General features: G+C 45.5%; 1 protein-coding gene across 1 annotated transcript in view; it reads left to right on the forward strand.

Moving 5' to 3' along the window:
* The window catches only part of thsd4 (thrombospondin type 1 domain containing 4), a 198173-nt gene that overhangs the window by 136323 nt on the left and 44170 nt on the right, over positions 1-17680 (forward strand). The window contains exon 9 of the mRNA XM_084337554.1: positions 11202-11406. Within this exon, the coding sequence (XP_084193680.1) occupies positions 11202-11406 (205 nt within the window). The remainder of the gene's footprint in view (positions 1-11201; positions 11407-17680) is intronic.

The following is a 17680-nucleotide window of genomic DNA, read 5'->3' on the forward strand; positions in this document are numbered from 1 at the left end:
TAAGAGAGTATTGGTGAATGAGGCCCATTGTCAATAGAGCAGCCTAAGATTTTACATCCTAGTGACATCACCAATTGGAGGGTTCCCTCTCTGGTTTCTAGCTTTAGGAGAAAGTGATGCCTGTTCACAAATACTGACTGAATTGTCCTGGGGCACAGGATGAACATGTAATGTGAATTCTTAAAATGGGTGGCATTCTCCTTTTAACAGAGAATCTACTCAGTGCAGTGGTTAAAACAAGGGATCCTCTGAAAGGAAGACAAAATAAACTGCAGATCTCTCCAAACCTGGGTCTCCTCTCTCACCGTCCAACACCAAGATTGAAGCAGTGAAGTTTCTGCATGGAAGAGCTCAGAGGAGCCTCCATCCAGCCCGTGGCTATGTTCATGTGTTCCGACATCTATGACACCTCATTTTGATGGGTTCACAGCGGAGGTCACGCCCGTCAGAGGACAGCCCGGGGAGCAGATGGGACTATTTTGGGTGGATTATTCAGAGGCCGATTAGGGGCCGCGGTGCGTGTTTGTGGCACAACATGGCAATTAGGTTTGTCTTGACAGTTGGCGATTTAAAGGGTGCAACTGTCTAAATCGCTCACTATCAAATAATTCCTTGACTCTTTAAGGTTTTCCTGTGCTAGTGGATAGATAACAAGCAGCCTACTGCTCTTCTACTCACATGAGAGGAATTCAGATCCTTGGTTGTTTTCTACCCAACATGTCACAGTCATATGATATTGATATTGTTTTATTTACAGTATATCTGTATCAACATTTATTTTATTTTTTATTGATCTTTTTCCCCCTCCTTTTTCCTCCGTTTTTCTCCCATCCCAATGTTAGTCGTTATGCCAATTCCCAATCCCCTTCCTGGTCGCTGCGCACTTACCCCCCACAGTCGGTCTGGGAGAGTGGAGGCTACCACGTGCTTCCTCCGACACACGTCTAGCCAATCAACCGCTTCTTTTCACCTGGCAGTGCGGACTCTCACTGAGAGGGTGTAACGTGTGGAAGGATCACACTACCCCCCTTAGATTCTATCCTCGCTGAGCAGGTGCCCCGACCGAACTGTAGGAGTTGCTGTTTACAACGACCAGGACCCACCCATCAGCTTTCCCACCCCTAACACTGCCAATTGTGTTAGTATGAACGACCAGCCAAGCTGATAGCAATGTGGAGAGCTGGGCTCGAACCCAGCGTCTCCTGCATTGGTGGCGAGCGCCTTGCCCACTACACCACCTAGCCACCCTGTATCAACATTTATTAACATTTTCATTTTGTCAATCTGTATCCCCTTCCCCGTCCCCCAAATATACTGTACACATACACATAAACATACATACAAAGTGTTATGGGAACAGAGGAACGGGACCCGTAATAAGGCAATACAACCGGTTCAAAAGGAAAAACGCAACGGCGTGTATTTATTCATAAAAGGTTCAAGGCAAAACAGAAACAACAAAAACATAAACGACTGTGGTGGTGTAGTGTGGGCAGGTCGGAAGCCTGGGATATGAAGTGTGTATTTACAAAATGTGTTGGGAAGCAGGTGACTATGTGTGTGTGTCTTAACAATGTAGAATGGGGTCTTACCGTGTTGTATATGTAGTGGGTCAGGGTTGCCTAAACAACTCCAGGAATAGTCGGGAGTCCCGGGGGAATTAAACACGAGGGACAGGCGAGGGGGTAAAAAACACGGGGTGGTAAGCGAGTGGAAGAAAACAACGAGCGTGGCGGTTTCGGGGACAGCGTTTCCCACACTAGACGGAAAAAAAGAGAGAGAGACGAGTGTTAGTTAACCAGCAAACAATTAACAAAGCTACAGGGGAGAAAACGAGGGTTAGGTTACCAGCCGGTAGATACAATACGTGCATCAAAATAGTCAAGAGAAGGTAGCGACGCAAGCCTACTGTTCCAGGCAGAACGAACTCGCATTGACCTCAGGGCTGGTCAAGCGTTTATACTCCCCTCCGTTACTGGGAAAGAGACAGGAGCCTCTGATTGTAGATTAGCAGCCGGTGTGGAACGAGCGCGTCTAGGGAAGCGTGCGTGTCGGGACTGAATGACAGCGCCACGCGACCTCTGGGGGGAGCTATCAGGCTGAGGCACCTGTTCAGATGCAATCCTCACAACACAAAGTACACAACATCAAAAACTGAAGAAGGAAGAAAGAAATATGTATATAACATACAGTAGTATGATCTAAATAGGAGCTAGGTATGTAAATGAATAAGATATAAAGTAGCATTAGGGTTTCCAGCCTACATTATAGCTTACATACATTATGAGAGTTATGGTGTTCTATTTGGGATGTTTGTGTCATAGGATGGGTCAGACGAATGAGTCAAGTCAATAAATGAATCTGAATGGTCATGGGACGCACTCTGTGATTTGTCAAAATAAGAGATGAGTTGCCAGTATGTAAAACAGACCCTTTGATTTATTCCAGGTGTAAAAAAAAAAAAAAAATTGTATCATGTAGTCAGTGATTTCCAGTGTAGGAGTATTCAATTAAAGAGTAAAAACCTATGACTCTAATTTATTTAACAGATAGACCTGCATCCTCCCTGTGTAGGAACCCCATATACAGCACGTTGTAATGATGGGAGTAACGGTTGTCTCTAGTACCTCAGACGTGTAAAAGAAGGATTTCCAAAACCCAGCCAGCCTCAGACATGACCAAAACATATGGGTCAGATCCCCTGGTGTTTCAGAGCACCTGCTGCAAACATCTGCTCTGTCAGGGTATTTTTTTTAGTTCATTTAGATTTACTGTAGTGAATTATATAGAGCACTTGGGTTGGATGAGACTGAGTCTGGCACATGATGAAGATTGATGAAGAGGCCTCCTCCCACCATGGACCAGAATGTAAACCTTAACTCTGCCTCCCAGTTTGTTCTGACCGTAAGTATGGTTGAATCGTCATCCAACATGACATTTGTGTTATTTTTTTGACCATATACCATGTTGGGGATATTCACATTCATCCTTGAAGAATTTGATAATAAAATATCAGAAATAGAAAATGATATTAAATGTAATTACATACAATTAATTAATAAGCTTTTGTAACTTTCCTAACTAAATGGGAATATAGGTATCCAGTGTTTTCTAACATTACCAACGTAAACAAACCTTTTCCCAGCCACAACATACAGCAAATACTATTAAAAGCTCATGCTTACCAATTATCTAGCGTTGAATGAATGAATGAATGAAAACTTTATTTAACAGATTGCAGAATGGGTACAATACAGTACGGCTCAATACATACAATTGTTAAGGGGATGCAGACCTGAGAAAGACGTTTGTCTTGTTTCCATCAGGGTCCCCCGTTAGTCCTTATATCAAGAGCTCAGTCAATCAACAACCACGTCTCCGTTGCTATTTCTTATTTTTCACTGGTGGGGTTGCCCATTTGTTTACATTGGATCACTAATTGGGCTTTCAAGTTGATAATGAATATTTCTGACTATAAAAGGTATAGTTACTTACCACAGTGTATTAATATGAAGTGATTCAGAGCCTCTTAGCTTGTCAGCCGCTGCTTTTACGAGAGGATGGAAAGAACCGTTTTTCCCTCCCCTTTCTCAGGCAAATGTTAACTGGATTGATAGCCGTGAAAATTGTGTTGTTTTAGGTCAGAGGGTTTTATGAGGAAAACGGAGATGTGAAAGACGGATTCATTGAGTGTTCACATAACTGATATCCTTCCCTGCGCCGCCAAAAGTGGCCATTTTAGTTTTAGTTTTTGAGGACTGCATACTTTTTTTGCAAACCAAAACAACATACTTTATACTTATAGCACATGCATGAGCCTGGTCTCTTTTGAAAGACGACATTCTGAAGTTTCTGATTCCAGAAATAAAATTCACGTTTAGTGCTAATGAAATAGAGTAACATAGGTCTGAACTTGAGTTGTAGAAAAACTTGTTACTCAAAGTTTTCTGTAGTAGTTAGTAGTCCAGAGGTAGTATTTCCCCAGAAGGTGGTATGGCTTAAAAAATCCATAGCCTGTAGCCTTATGTAGTACATGTCCAAATTTCATAAGGATCCATTCAGAAATGAGTGATTAGGAGTGATTTTAACTGCCTTCTTTTCCTACCTTTGCTGTGATGGCCTTCCTGTAGCCAGTCGCATTATTATTAATAGTTATAACATTTTGTCTTGTCATCAATGCGCTCCACTCTAATATTCTGAGGTACTCTATCATTACTAATTTGTGATGCTGAATCATGAAGCCACAGTGGATTGAATATCACATTTGGTCCTGCTCTCCTGAATGGGTCTGTGTAAGTATGTTCTATGATTCTATCCAGGCTTTATCCAGCCTTGTGCTGCTGTACCCAGTAATATAATATAATATAATATAATTCCACATTGGCCACAGAGACGTTTGCCCAGTTTTGTCATTTTTCAGTCCTTTTAAGTTTGCTATTCCTTCTCTCATCGCCTATTTCCTGTGTAGAAGGAGGTGTGCTGTGTTTGTTTTGGCACAGGCTGTGTTTTGGCCAGGTTTAGAGGGAGCTGCTATGGACGGGTGAAAGCCTGCAGGCTCTAGTCTCCCAAGCCTAGCCTACCCTAGTCTCCTCAGTCCACCCCGACTTAACCGCAGCAACAGCTAAAGACTGTGGAGATAACTCCAATCTATGGCAAAAACCATTTTTATGACTGTCTACACCTCTCCTGCATTCATTCACGTAATTTATCTTCAGACTCATGTTCTGCACCTCAGGACCACACATAATGCTCAGCAGTCACGCAGCGCTCGTCCTGTTAAATGAGTTACTGTATTTGCATTAACACATTTTTATGAATGTGGGGATCCAATATAGACATTTGTGCTGAGGATATATATACTGCTCTGCAAGGTTTCGTATGCGTAATTTCTCCCCTGGGACCAGGGACAAATAGTTTGTGACAGTTTAATATCTTGGAAATGGAGGGATTTACATGAAGTAAAACACTGTAACTCTACAGCAGAGACGCTGACTGAAGAGGCTGGAGCCTGTTGGTTTGTGTCGAAAACACAGCTTTTCAGCTGATGTCCCCCTCTGCTGGTTGCTATATTGGCATGACAATAGCCACAGACCTTTGGTTTGACAGTATCTGGAGGCAATAGTAGCCTAATAGGCTTGTTATGGGAACATTACTGGTTCCAATCCCCCCACGGATAGGGAAATCCATATGGAGGAAATTAACGAGTAAAGCTTCTACAGATGACCACCGGCTGGCTGATGTTTTCCTGCGAGAGCGGCAGACATCCAACTAGACAGCAGCATTATCCTTGTCTAGGCGCATCGCTCTAAATTACCATCGAGCACTGCACTCAAGGTTAAAATGATTTCAACTTTGACCTTGGTTGCCGCTGACCTTAACAAGCACTACCAATGAGAATACAGCTTTATGTGATGTAAGCAAAAGCAACTTCCAGACTAGAGTGGGTCACATAAAGATGGTGAAGAAATTAATCATCTCTTTGTGTCAGAGTTTAACACCATATAAAAAACTGACCACCATCTTTGCAAGAAATATTTGTGTTGTCGTTTGTATAAAAGAGACGATTGGCACAGAGCCTTTTCTGTCTTTTTTTTCCTGATTTAACTTAATCTACCCTACCTGATATTACTTGGCAGGAAAAGACATACCCTTCCTGACATTACCTGGCAGGAAAACACTTAAAGTAATCTACCCAACCCGACATTACCTGGCAGGAAAACACTTACCTTAACTTAACCTACCCTACCTGACATTGCCTGGCAGGGAAACACTTAACCTAATCTAAATCTACCCTATCTGACATTACCTGGCAGGAAAACATTTAACATAATCTCTACCCTATCTGACATTACCTAGCAGGAAAACACTTAACCTAATCTAAATCTACCCTATCTGACATTACCTGGCAGGAAAACATTTAACATAATCTCTACCCTATCTGACATTACCTGGCAGGAAAACACTTAACATAATCTACCCTATCTGACATTACCTGGCAGGAAAACACTTAACATAATTACCCTATCTGACCCTGGCAGGAAAAATTTATGATAGCCTTCTTGCGAGCAGCTTGTGCACCTCCATGACGACAATCACCTACATACCTGTGCCCAACCACGTGGTGAGCAAAGTGTAGAATTATTATCATCTGAAGGTCCCTTAACCCTCTCCCCTCCTTCAACACCTACTATTGAAGGTGCCCTTGAGCAAGGCACTTAGAGGATAAGTCCGGCATCATACCGATCGATTCGAACCAAACTCTTGTCAATCGGACCATGGATGAACAAGTATTTTTCTGGGCGCTCCAGTTGGCCGTAGCTCTCTCAGCTGCAATGCAATCCAATGATAAGACTCTGACATGAGTCTGAAAGGACATACAGTATGTTGTTGGTAATATACTTTGTCTGTTGTATGGTTATCCTGCTTGATTGAATTGTGGGAGAGCTGCAGCCAACTTGAGAAAAAGATAACTCATTCATTTGTGGTCCAGTTGACAAGATCTTTTTTTTATGCCAGATGATGGAATGCCAGAATGATCCTTTAAAGGAGACATGCATTGCTATTCCTAGCACTATTTGGGCAACTTTACACAATTCCTGTGAGTCTATTGAACACATCTGTATCATTGTTTTATATTTCTAATCAAGTACTCAAAAGCCAAATTTTCTCACTTTCGATTTCAGGCTGTGTTGGCCTGGCTCCACTTTGAGTGACAGTCATCCACACAGTCTGTGACTGGCACAGAGAGAGAGATAGAGAGAGAGAGAGAGAGAGAGAGAGAGAGAGAGAGAGAGAGAGAGAGAGAGAGAGAGAGACACGGAGCGTCCAGGTTGTGTGTAAATGAGTATGTGCTACTGCTGCTTCCCCGCGAGGTCCAGGTTGTGTGTAAATGAGTATCTGCTACTGCTGCTTCCCCGCGCGAGGTCCAGCCCAGGTTGTGTGTAAATGAGTATGTGCTACTGCTGCTTCCTCACACACGGGTTGTTTCCCCGACAGAAGCTCCTCTGTCTCTCTCTCTCCCTCTCTCTCTCTCTCTCCCTCCCTCTCTCTCTCTCACTCGCTCGTTGTCTGCCTCGCTCTGGTTGAGGAAGTGAAGATAATTCCACTCGCTCTGCTGTCGCTGTCAACCATAGAGTTGTTAGTTATGCAAATCAGTGCTATATTAACGTCAGCAAAACGCCAAATCAGAACAGCTTAGTTGAGTGAGGGAGGATCTCGTGAACTCGAGGCTAGACTGATGAGTCAATATGGTAATTAGAGACACAGACCCATTGATACTAACCCGTATTACTATAAAACCATGCTAAACACAGAAAAAAGCCATTTACAATGCATGTCCCCTTTAACCTTTAACCTCCAACTGCACCAAGAAGATTGTACACTACAGCTTCCAGGTGTGAATGTGTGTAACTTTATTGGTGACGTTGCTGAAAAAGAGCAATAAATGACGCATTGTGTTAGCTCACAGAAGTCATACGCCATCAGCTGATTTAATCAGCATTTCTCATCAGTCACACACCAATCACGGTTAATTCTCACAACAAGGCTCACCAAAGACACTAAATCATCACATGAGCATACACACAAAATCACTTTGCACACCACACACTGCTGCTACTTACACTGTATAATAATTTCTTTTTTTTAGATTGTTTCAATTATTCTTTTTTTTTTTACTTACATTTTTATTTTCAGTTTCTTGATTTACAAACAAACATCCACGTACAACATTACAATTGGCCTTTTTTTTTTTACTTACATTTTTATTTTCAGTTTCTTGATTTACAAACAAACATCCACGTACAACATTACAATTGGCTGTCAAAATTATAAGAGACAGTACAATACAATTCGACAGATAAGAACTAAAAGATATAGCTGATAGTAGAAAATAATATCAAAATCAAATGAAGAGTTGACCTAAAATAAATTAACTAAAGGAAAAAAGAAAAAAAAAGATATAAAAGAATAAAGTGACATGGGTTATTTGGTACCTTCATAGTTCATTTTCATTTCGATTTCTATTTCTCTTCTTGTCCCCATTTCACTCTCCTGTGATGTTGTTTCTTTTCTTCCTATACTCTTCCCACTTCTCCCATTTTGACTCAAACTTCTCGTCTTGTAGCCTCAGCCTATGTGTGATTCTCTCCATTTCCTACTATCTCTGTCCATTGTTCTTTCGTCGGTGCTTCTACTCTATACCACATTTTTGTCAATGCTTTCTTGGCTGCTACTAGTATCTTAATATCTTAATCAAGTATTTGTCTTCTCCCTGAATTCCTTCCTGTGTTAAGTTCCCTAAATACAATACTTGGCCTGTCTGGGGTATTTCATATCCTACTATTTCATTTATTATCTCTCCTATCTCAAAGAAGTCAAAGTCAAAGATTTGTATTGCCATGTATGGACGAATCCACATTGGAATACGGGTACATGAGCAAACACTGTGTAAACAGTACAGGAAAAATATGTAAAAACACAGACAGTATAAAAAGGACAAATGCTCAAATTGATATCGAACATCCCCTAAAAGTGCATATCATAGTTAAAACAGCGCTTCCACAAACCTGACTAATAACACTAATAAAAACACAGAAACAAAATAGGATAAAATACAAAACTAGCCTGTGGAGTTATTCAGGCTGTGCACAGCACTGGGGAAAAAGCTCTTTGTAAACCGAGAGGTAGAGCATGTGATAGAGCGGTAGCGTCTGCCCGAGGGGAGGGGGACAAAGAGGCCTGCGGCTGGGTGACCAGAGGGGTCGTTGATAATGCCAGAGGCACGGGAAAGCAGCCTGGCACCGTAGATCTCTTCTAGAGCTGGCAGGCTAGACCCAATTGTCTTGCGTGCAAGACGCACAATTCTATTCAGAGATTTCTTCTCCTGGTCTGTGATGTTACCAAACCATATTGTACAGGAGGAAGTAAGGACGCTCTCGATCACACAGCGATAGAAGTTGTGTAGAATCACCCTGTTATTTGGGAACTCTTTCAGTTTCCTGAGAAAGAAAAGACGTTGCTGGGACTTTTTGACAATGGTTCTGGTATTGGAGTGCCAGCTCAGGTCATTTGAAATAGTGACCCAAAGAAATTTAAAACTGCTCACCATCTCCACCTCTGAGCCATTTATGGTAATGGTGAGATGGGATACCTTGCTATGTCTAAAATCGATGACTAGCTCCTTCGTTTTGGAAGCATTCAGGGTGAGGTTATTGGTCTCACTCCACTTAACTAGGTTCTGTACCTCTGATCTATAAAATGACTCTGCGTTTCAGTTTATACGCCCAATGACCGTGGTATCATCAGCATACTTTACTATCAGATTGTTATCATAGGAGGCAGTACAGTCATGAGTGCAGAGAGAGAACAGTAAAGGGCTTAGAATGCAGCCTTGTGGAGAACCAGTACTTAAAACAAGTTCATCAGACATATTGTTTCCAATCCTGACTCTTTGAGGTCTCAAAATTAAAAAGCTAAGAATCCATTTACAGATAGCGTCGCATAGACCCAGACACTGAAGTTTGTGGATCAGATTAGATGGAATAAGCGTATTAAAAGCAGAGCTATAATCGATAAAAAGCATTCTAACATAGGAGTTTTTCTTATCTAAGTGTTCATACACAGGATTAAGAGCTAAGGAAATAGCATCATCTACTGATCTATTTTTCTTGTAGGCGAACTGCCAGGGATCAAGACGGGTAGGAATCTGACCTTTTATATAATTCAGCACTAGCCGCTCTAAACATTTCATTAAAACTGAGGTTAGAGCAATAGGTCTGTAATCATTAAGACAAGTCACAGGTGATTTCTTGGGAACCGGAATGATAGTAGATTCCTTGACGCTCCTTGGAACAAGGCGGCGCTCCAGTGACATATTAAAATTCTTCCCAATAGTTCTTTATTATCTGACATCCCCAGAATATGTGTGTGTGGTTTGCTATTTCCTGTCCACATTTTCTCCAGCATGGTTTCTGTGTTGGTGTATAGTTGCCCTGTATTTCTGGTGTTATAAAGAATCTAATTATGTTTTTCCACCCAAACTCCCTCCATATCCTTGACCCTGTGGTTGTGTGTTGTATCTTACATATGTTATACCATTCTTCTTCTGTTATCCCGTTTCTAATTCCTTCTCCCACTTTTCCTTTATATATATTATGGTTGTGATGTCCTTGCTGTCCATTATTGCCTGATATAGTGCTGATATCCCCCTCCCCTTCTTTCCTTCGTATGCTTTTACCATTATCCTAATTATCCCATTCTGATCTTTGTCTTTGTCTAGTTTTATTTCCTTGTTGTAGTAGTCTCTAATCTGTAAATATATAAAGTGGTCTCTATTCTCTAGTCCGAATCTTTCTTTCAATTTTTGTAGATCTCCCCTCCTTCCATTGTACATATTGCTGTTATGCCCCCGCTCTCCCATCTTTTGAACCCATGATCTTATATCCCTGGTTTAAATTTGTTGTTGTGCGTTATCCATCTCAGTATCTTGGATTATTTTTCTAGCTTGTATTTCTTTACTATCTTGTTCCATATATTTATAGTGAATTTGGTAATTGGGTCTATTAGTTGTTCCTTTCTTCTGTATAGCTCCCTGTCTCCTATTATCCCACATTTTCTTTTTTACCTTGTATTGTATAGATCGCTGTGTATTGTTGTCAATCTCTCTAGTTCAGTTTCCTACCATGGCTCAAACGTTAAACTGAATTTAAAACCTTTTTGCTTGGGCCATGCAGGTTTCTCTGCATTGTGCTCCCTGCTTTGACTAATCCAGGGAGCACCTTAAAGAGTGGAGCCATCAACGCCAAACATAACTGTATATCCATTTGTTGCAAAAAAAAAGAAAAAAAAAGTTTTCCCCCTGACTGCACCTGCTTAAAATGCAAGTTGCTTTTACGGCTGCATTGGCTGAATTTATTGCTGACTTAAGTGTTTTAAACTTAAAGTAACCAGACTTCCTGTAATTTATGACTGCCAGTATAACACAGAGAGAACTTCGCTTTGTAAATACATGTTATTGCACCTAATTAGCCTCTTTTATTTGACTAAGGTTATTCATTCCACTCACATACAGGTAATATGCATTAAAGTCTGCTGGCAAATAGCAGTCATAACCTATGATCATCTGTGTCCTTTCACACTCCCCTGGTCTGTATTGCATTGTTGATCCTTATTGAGCCTGCATTCTCATCTCTCCATGGCAGGGTCTGGGCTGCGATGAGTACCTGGGCTCAGGCAAGGTGATGGACAGGTGCGGGGTGTGTGGAGGGGACAACACAGCCTGTAAGCTGGTCTCTGGTCTCTTCCAACACAGCCTCTCCAAGGTCGGCTACCACAAGATAGTGGAGATCCCAGAGGGAGCCACCAAGATCAACATCACAGAGATAGTGAAGAGCAGGAACTACCTGGGTGAGAGGAACTGTTATCACATTACTCTTACTGGCTGCCTCCCATGTTTACAGTTAGGTCCAGTCGTCATTATCCAAAGCGCTTTACAATTTGTTCCTCACATTTTGTACCCATTCACTCACACACTCACACACCGACGGCGGAGGCGACCATGCAAGGTGCCAACCTGCTCATCGGGAGCAATTAGGGGTTAAGTGTCTTGCTCAAGGACACATCGACACGTTGCCCGGGAGGAGGAGTGGGAATCGAACCGGGAACCTCCGGATTGCCAGACGACTGCTCTACCTCCCGAGCCACTGTCGCCCCGTTTACAGTTAGGTCCAGTCGTCATTAGCTGCCTCCCATGTTTACAGTTAGGTCCAGTCGTCACTAGCTGCCTCCCATGTTTACAGTTAGGTCCACAGTCGTCACTAGCTGCCTCCCATGTTTACAGTTAGGTCCAGTCGTCATTAGCTGCCTCCCATGTTTACAGTTAGGTCCAGTCGTCATTAGCTGCCTCCCATGTTTACAGTTAGGTCCAGTCGTCACTAGCTGCCTCCCATGTTTACAGTTAGGTCCAGTCGTCATTAGCTGCCTCCCATGTTTACAGTTAGGTCCAGTCGTCACTAGCTGCCTCCCATGTTTACAGTTAGGTCCACAGTCATCATTAGCTGCCTCCCATGTTTACAGTTAGGTCCAGTCGTCACTAGCTGCCTCCCATGTTTACAGTTAGGTCCAGTCGTCATTAGCTGCCTCCCATGTTTACAGTTAGGTCCAGTCGTCATTAGCTGCCTCCCATGTTTACAGTTAGGTCCAGTCGTCATTAGCTGCCTCCCATGTTTACAGTTAGGTCCAGTCGTCATTAGCTGCCTCCCATGTTTACAGTTAGGTCCAGTCATCATTAGCTGCCTCCCATGTTTACAGTTAGGTCCAGTCGTCACTAGCTGCCTCCCATGTTTACAGTTAGGTCCAGTCGTCATTAGCTGCCTCCCATGTTTACAGTTAGGTCCAGTCGTCATTAGCTGCCTCCCATGTTTACAGTTAGGTCCAGTCGTCATTAGCTGCCTCCCATGTTTACAGTTAGGTCCAGTCGTCACTAGCTGCCTCCCATGTTTACAGTTAGGTCCAGTCGTCACTAGCTGCCTCCCATGTTTACAGTTAGGTCCAGTTGTCACTAGCTGCCTCCCATGTTTACAGTTAGGTCCAGTCGTCATTAGCTGCCTCCCATGTTTACAGTTAGGTCCAGTCGTCACTAGCTGCCTCCCATGTTTACAGTTAGGTCCAGTCGTCATTAGCTGCCTCCCATGTTTACAGTTAGGTCCACAGTCATCATTAGCTGCCTCCCATGTTTACAGTTAGGTCCACAGTCGTCATTAGCTGCCTCCCATGTTTACAGTTAGGTCCACAGTCATCATTAGCTGCCTCCCATGTTTACAGTTAGGTCCACAGTCATCATTAGCTGCCTCCCATGTTTACAGCTAGGTCCACAGTCGTCATTAGCTGCCTCCCAGAGCTACCATTAACTGCCTCTTTGGTGCAGTTATCATTAGCTGCCTATCAGACTTACAGTTATCATTAGCTATCTACCAGACTTACAGTTATATTATCGTATAGCTTTACGCTCTGCTCTATTTGGAACTATCCCTTTATCCACTCTAATAATGAATAACTTTATCCACATGCCCACACCTATTCACCTCCGCCTGGCCACACCCACATCCGCTCCTATAAGCGGGTCGTGGCCATACCATCAGCTCCTTCCCTACTTTCACCACCGAAAGTGTCTGTAACACACCACTTTAAGTTTAGTGCCAAAGTAGTTTGTGAGGGATGCGCTAGAAGAGGAGCTGCGTTGACATTGTATCTTTGTTTGCTCTGACTCACTATTTTTCGAGAAAATAAAGCGATAATGCCTTCACCACCAAGATGATGATCATTCTGACCTCCACCGGCGCTTCGCATTGGGGCGCGCGTCGCTGAGCAATCCCCGCCGGCGTTGTCTCCGGCTCTGCAGCTGGATACTATGCCTCGGGGGGCGGTCGGCTGTGTGAGAGCTGACGGTCTCCCTTGGCGGGTGATGTTTTTGCGACGCGAGGCTCGGGTGTGTCAGTTGTGAGGGGACAACTGTGTGCAGCTTGCGACGGTTGGCTCCAAGCTAGAATCCCTTTGTTGCCCCTTATAGCGGCGTGGAGGGGGTTCTGGTTTGATGCCCCACGATAAAATAGTCTCCTCCTCAGTGAAGTCGTAGCTTTGTTTTCCTGGGGCCGTGATTCCGAGTCTGCGGTTCGATTCCCCGGGTCTCTGGAAAACGGATACCCTCTGCCGCCGTGCTGGCCCCTTTTTTCAAGACGAAAACACCCGGCACGAGGGATGCAAGTTTGGTGTTTCGTTATGGGAATATCTCCGAGCTCGAGTCGGCTGCAGCCCGCGTACAACGAGGGGCTTACTGCCGATACCACTGTGTCTGGTAAACACCGTTCTGTGAGAGGGACGTGTGTTGCCTTTTTCCCTTTTTTCTTCGGATAAGAAGTGGAAAAGACAGCGGCTGTCAGAAGTGTTGGCCTGTATCGCTATTTCTCACGTTATACAGCTTCAGAGTAGCCGCTTAGCTTGCTACTGCGTTAGCTAGTGGCTATCGATAGCCGGTAGAAGCTAACTGTTAGCCAGTTAGCTCCTAGGCTAAGTCGTTAGCTGGCGGCTACCCTCGGCTGGAAACGTTAGCTTGATGCTATCAGTTAGCCTGAAGTTAGTTGTTAGCTTATGCTACAACCATTGGCGCTAGCCGTGAGGAGGTAGCGGGCCCTGGCACTCTGACTACGGCATCATCTCTGGCAGAAGATGTCGTCGGGCCTGCGCCATAACCTGCCGCAGGAGGGGGGTGTCGCGCCGGAGCGAGGCTCCAGCCGTCGCCGCTTCTGGCCCTGCCAACGAGAGGCCTTGTCAACGTGGTAGACCAACCTGTGTTTGCGGTCATTTCGTCCTGCGTACAAGGTGCAGGTAAGATGTACGTGAGTAAAAATGAACTGGGGTTTTTTGTTGTATGATGAGAAGCTGCAGCGCTTTACATAGTGGCATGTGATTGAGGGCCTGAGCCCTCTCTTAGCTTGTTATTTCTTTACTTAAGGGTAAAGGTAAAAATAACGAGTGGCAAGTTTTCACACATAAGCAGAGCCGTGGATAAAACCTGTTTTCAAACGAGGTTATCGGCTGTGGCTGGCGTGCATGATGTAAAGCTTTTACTCTACAGGTGAGTATGTGCTTCATCTGCCGCGCCATGCACCTGGTGTCACGGCTCTGTTTTTTCTTTTGGCGTCATATCAGGGGTGAGGTGGTGAGGGGGTGGGTGAAATATGATTTTGTTTACAAAACGTGTGTTGATTCACTATATTTTTGGGGATACGGTATAATCCCTCAGCTACTGCTGGGGTTGTGCTCTTGCTTGAAAATTGTTTGGTTGCTATTATGGGCTTAGCAAGGCCTGTAGCTAACACTTGGTCGAGGACTTATGTCTTCTCTCATCATGAAAGACGGCACTCCTCTTGCAATAGTGAGAGTGAACTTTTGCCTTTTTTATTGTGAAGGAGGGTTGTGTGTATCATGTTTTCACGTTTAAGTAAACGTGGCATTGAGTCCACAACTGGGTTAGGTGTTAGCCTACAGAGGTTTACATGTATAGCTCTTGTACCAAGGCCTTTGGCCCCTCTCATTGGTCTGTGTTTTTTCTTACTTTAGGGTAAAAGTGTAAAAATTCAGGTGGCAAGTTTGCACATGAGCCTGAAGCCGTGTATAAAGCCAGTTTTTTTCACGAACGAGGTTATCGTCTGTGGCTGGCGTGCAGAATGTGAAGCTGTTACCCTAACAGGTATAATGCGCTTTCATGTAGTGCGCTACGACTGGTGTCATGGCTCTGCTTTGTTGTTGCATCGTATCAGGGGTAAGGGCAATGGGTTCTGCTGAACCGTTTAAGATCTGGGGTCGGCCGCTTTAAAGCATCATTAAAGAAGTGGGGCCTGGCAGACAGCGCTGCATGTGAGTGTGGAGACCCTGAGCAGACTGTTGACCACATCCTGACCATCTGCCCCCTATACAAACCACCCTCGGAAGCCAGCCTCTTTGATGTGGGACCAGAGTTAAGGGCATGGCTACAAGATACGGAGTTGGACCTCTGACGTTACACGAAAGAAGAAGAAGGGGTGAGGGGTCATAAGGGGTGGACTAATAACCCCTCCCCCCTTTACTGATTGGCCGGGAGGTGGGACCTCCTGCCTGTCAGTCTCCCTGTCGGCTGAGGGGTCGGCGCGTCACAGGGAGGGGGAAGGGGGGGGGGGGGGATGCATTCGAAAACTGTTTGTTTTCTGCTCTGCTCTCTATTAAAGTGTGTATTGGGCCGTTGGTCACTTGGCCCAATTATTATTACATGTATCTTTTTTAATTGTTACTCACGTAGAGGTCTCTCTGGCAGCATGGAGGAAACGTTGTCTGGTGTTTATTATAATTCGCCATCCATATGTTTCGGGTTCTCGACGTGCATATAACGCTGGCCCTGGGTGCTTTCCATGTGGAACCACTTTATGGCTGGCGCGCCTTGGTTGCCCAATTGGCGGAGGGCGTAGAAACAGCGATTTCTATGCGGGCGGCTGGGAAGGAGATTTGAACTCTACCGAGCGCCAGTGCACTAGGTTAGACTCGACGGCTCACGTGCATCTCCGGGGGGAGATGACGGAGTAGATCAAAACATTGGCGGAGGGGTCTCACGCCCATGAGGTGGGCCACCAGGAGCAGTGCATTCGCGTACTGACCATCTTGGTGGCGCCCTCTGTGATGTTTTGGATCGGCACGCGTACCTACCCCCCTCTTAGGACTGGGGATGGCGGCGTGACTAGGACGCGGGACTGGTTCTGGTCGCGCCGGACCAGGTAAGTTAACCCGTTGTCCGCTGGGGCGCAGATCTGCTGTTCTGGTACCCCGAAGGACTTTGTGCTTTTCCGGGGGGAAAATGCCGGGTCGGGCCGGGCGTCGCAGGGATTGATGTCGTGGATGTGTGTGTCATATGTATGCCACCACGAGTTTCCCTTAACAGTGACGTGCTTGGTCCATACTGTGTTGTACCTTGCGCTGTGTTAGGGGGCTTGGTCCCTCTCCATTTGTTTCACCCCTCCCTCCCTGCTAGGAGAGGGCTGGGAGGGGGCTGTCTGGGAGGTTGTTGTCAACTCCTCTAGGCATCCCTGTGTAGGTCCCGGTCCGCCGGGCCCAGGTCCGAACTCGTTCTCGTCGACCTGTTGGCCTGGGTTAACCCTTTGAAAACTGAAACACTTGTGCTGCTTGTATAGCCTGTGTATACACACAGTTATGTTTCTGAGTTTTCTTTGTGGGTTAAGGGAACAACCGCCTCCTGTTAAACTAAACATAGGGGGGTGGTTGGTTCTCCGGTGTGTTGGTAGCAGAGTCGACTCTCGGGTTGAGGCCGGGCTTGACCCCGTCTGCCCGAGAGTGTGCCCCCGCACCTTTCATGATGTCTGCCAATTGTGTCAGCCTCCTCTTTGAACCTCGACCCCGCTGGAGGGGTCGGGTTTGTGGAGGTTATGACATGGTGCACAGCATACCGAACGCCCCTTCCGCCGGGATACTGTTCTCACAGTAGGCCCTTTAGGCGCCTGTCTAGTCCGCAGTGCTCCAGGCACAGGTCGAGTTCTGCTCTTGGGGCCTGTTGCCTGGATTGAGGGATCAACCTCCTTGGGGGTTGTCTCCCCGGCACGCCGACTGGCCCCGCAGTGTTGTAGGGGAGTAGCCTCTTGTTGAGTGCTTCAGAGCGGCGTGCCGAGGGGAGAAGGGCCTGCTCTTGATTTGAGCCCTGTCCGATACGCTGGCGATGTGGGGGGTGGTGTCACCAGTGACCGTCTGTTGGGGTCCCGATGCTACGGCCTCGGCCTCACCAGGCCCCCTTTTTTCGGGGGGTCCTGGCCCTCAGGTTGTCCTAGGGCTGGGACCTCCTCCGCGCTCCGCTGCTGCGGCCTTGCCACAGGGTTGGGTTCTTGACCTTCGACCCTGTGATGTTGGGGGCTCTGACGGAGGTGTTTTGCTTCCCGTCCGTTCCCTGGTGGCATGTGGGATGCGCGCCTGAGTGGTCGCGGGTCCTTCTGAATGAAGGTAAGTCCCAGGTCTGCTCACCCTGTGCGTTTGAGGTGCTAAAGCCTCTTCGCACAGTCGGGGGTGGGGGGTCAGTGTTTATGCGGTTTGACCCGGGAGAGTGAGATCCCGTGGGTTGTGGGTTGGTTGTGCGTGGGGTGGGGGGCTT

The sequence above is a fragment of the Notolepis coatsorum genome, assembly GCF_963971535.1.
Source record: "Notolepis coatsorum genome assembly, chromosome: 20".
In the NCBI taxonomy this organism is placed as follows: Eukaryota; Metazoa; Chordata; class Actinopteri; order Aulopiformes; family Paralepididae; genus Notolepis; species Notolepis coatsorum.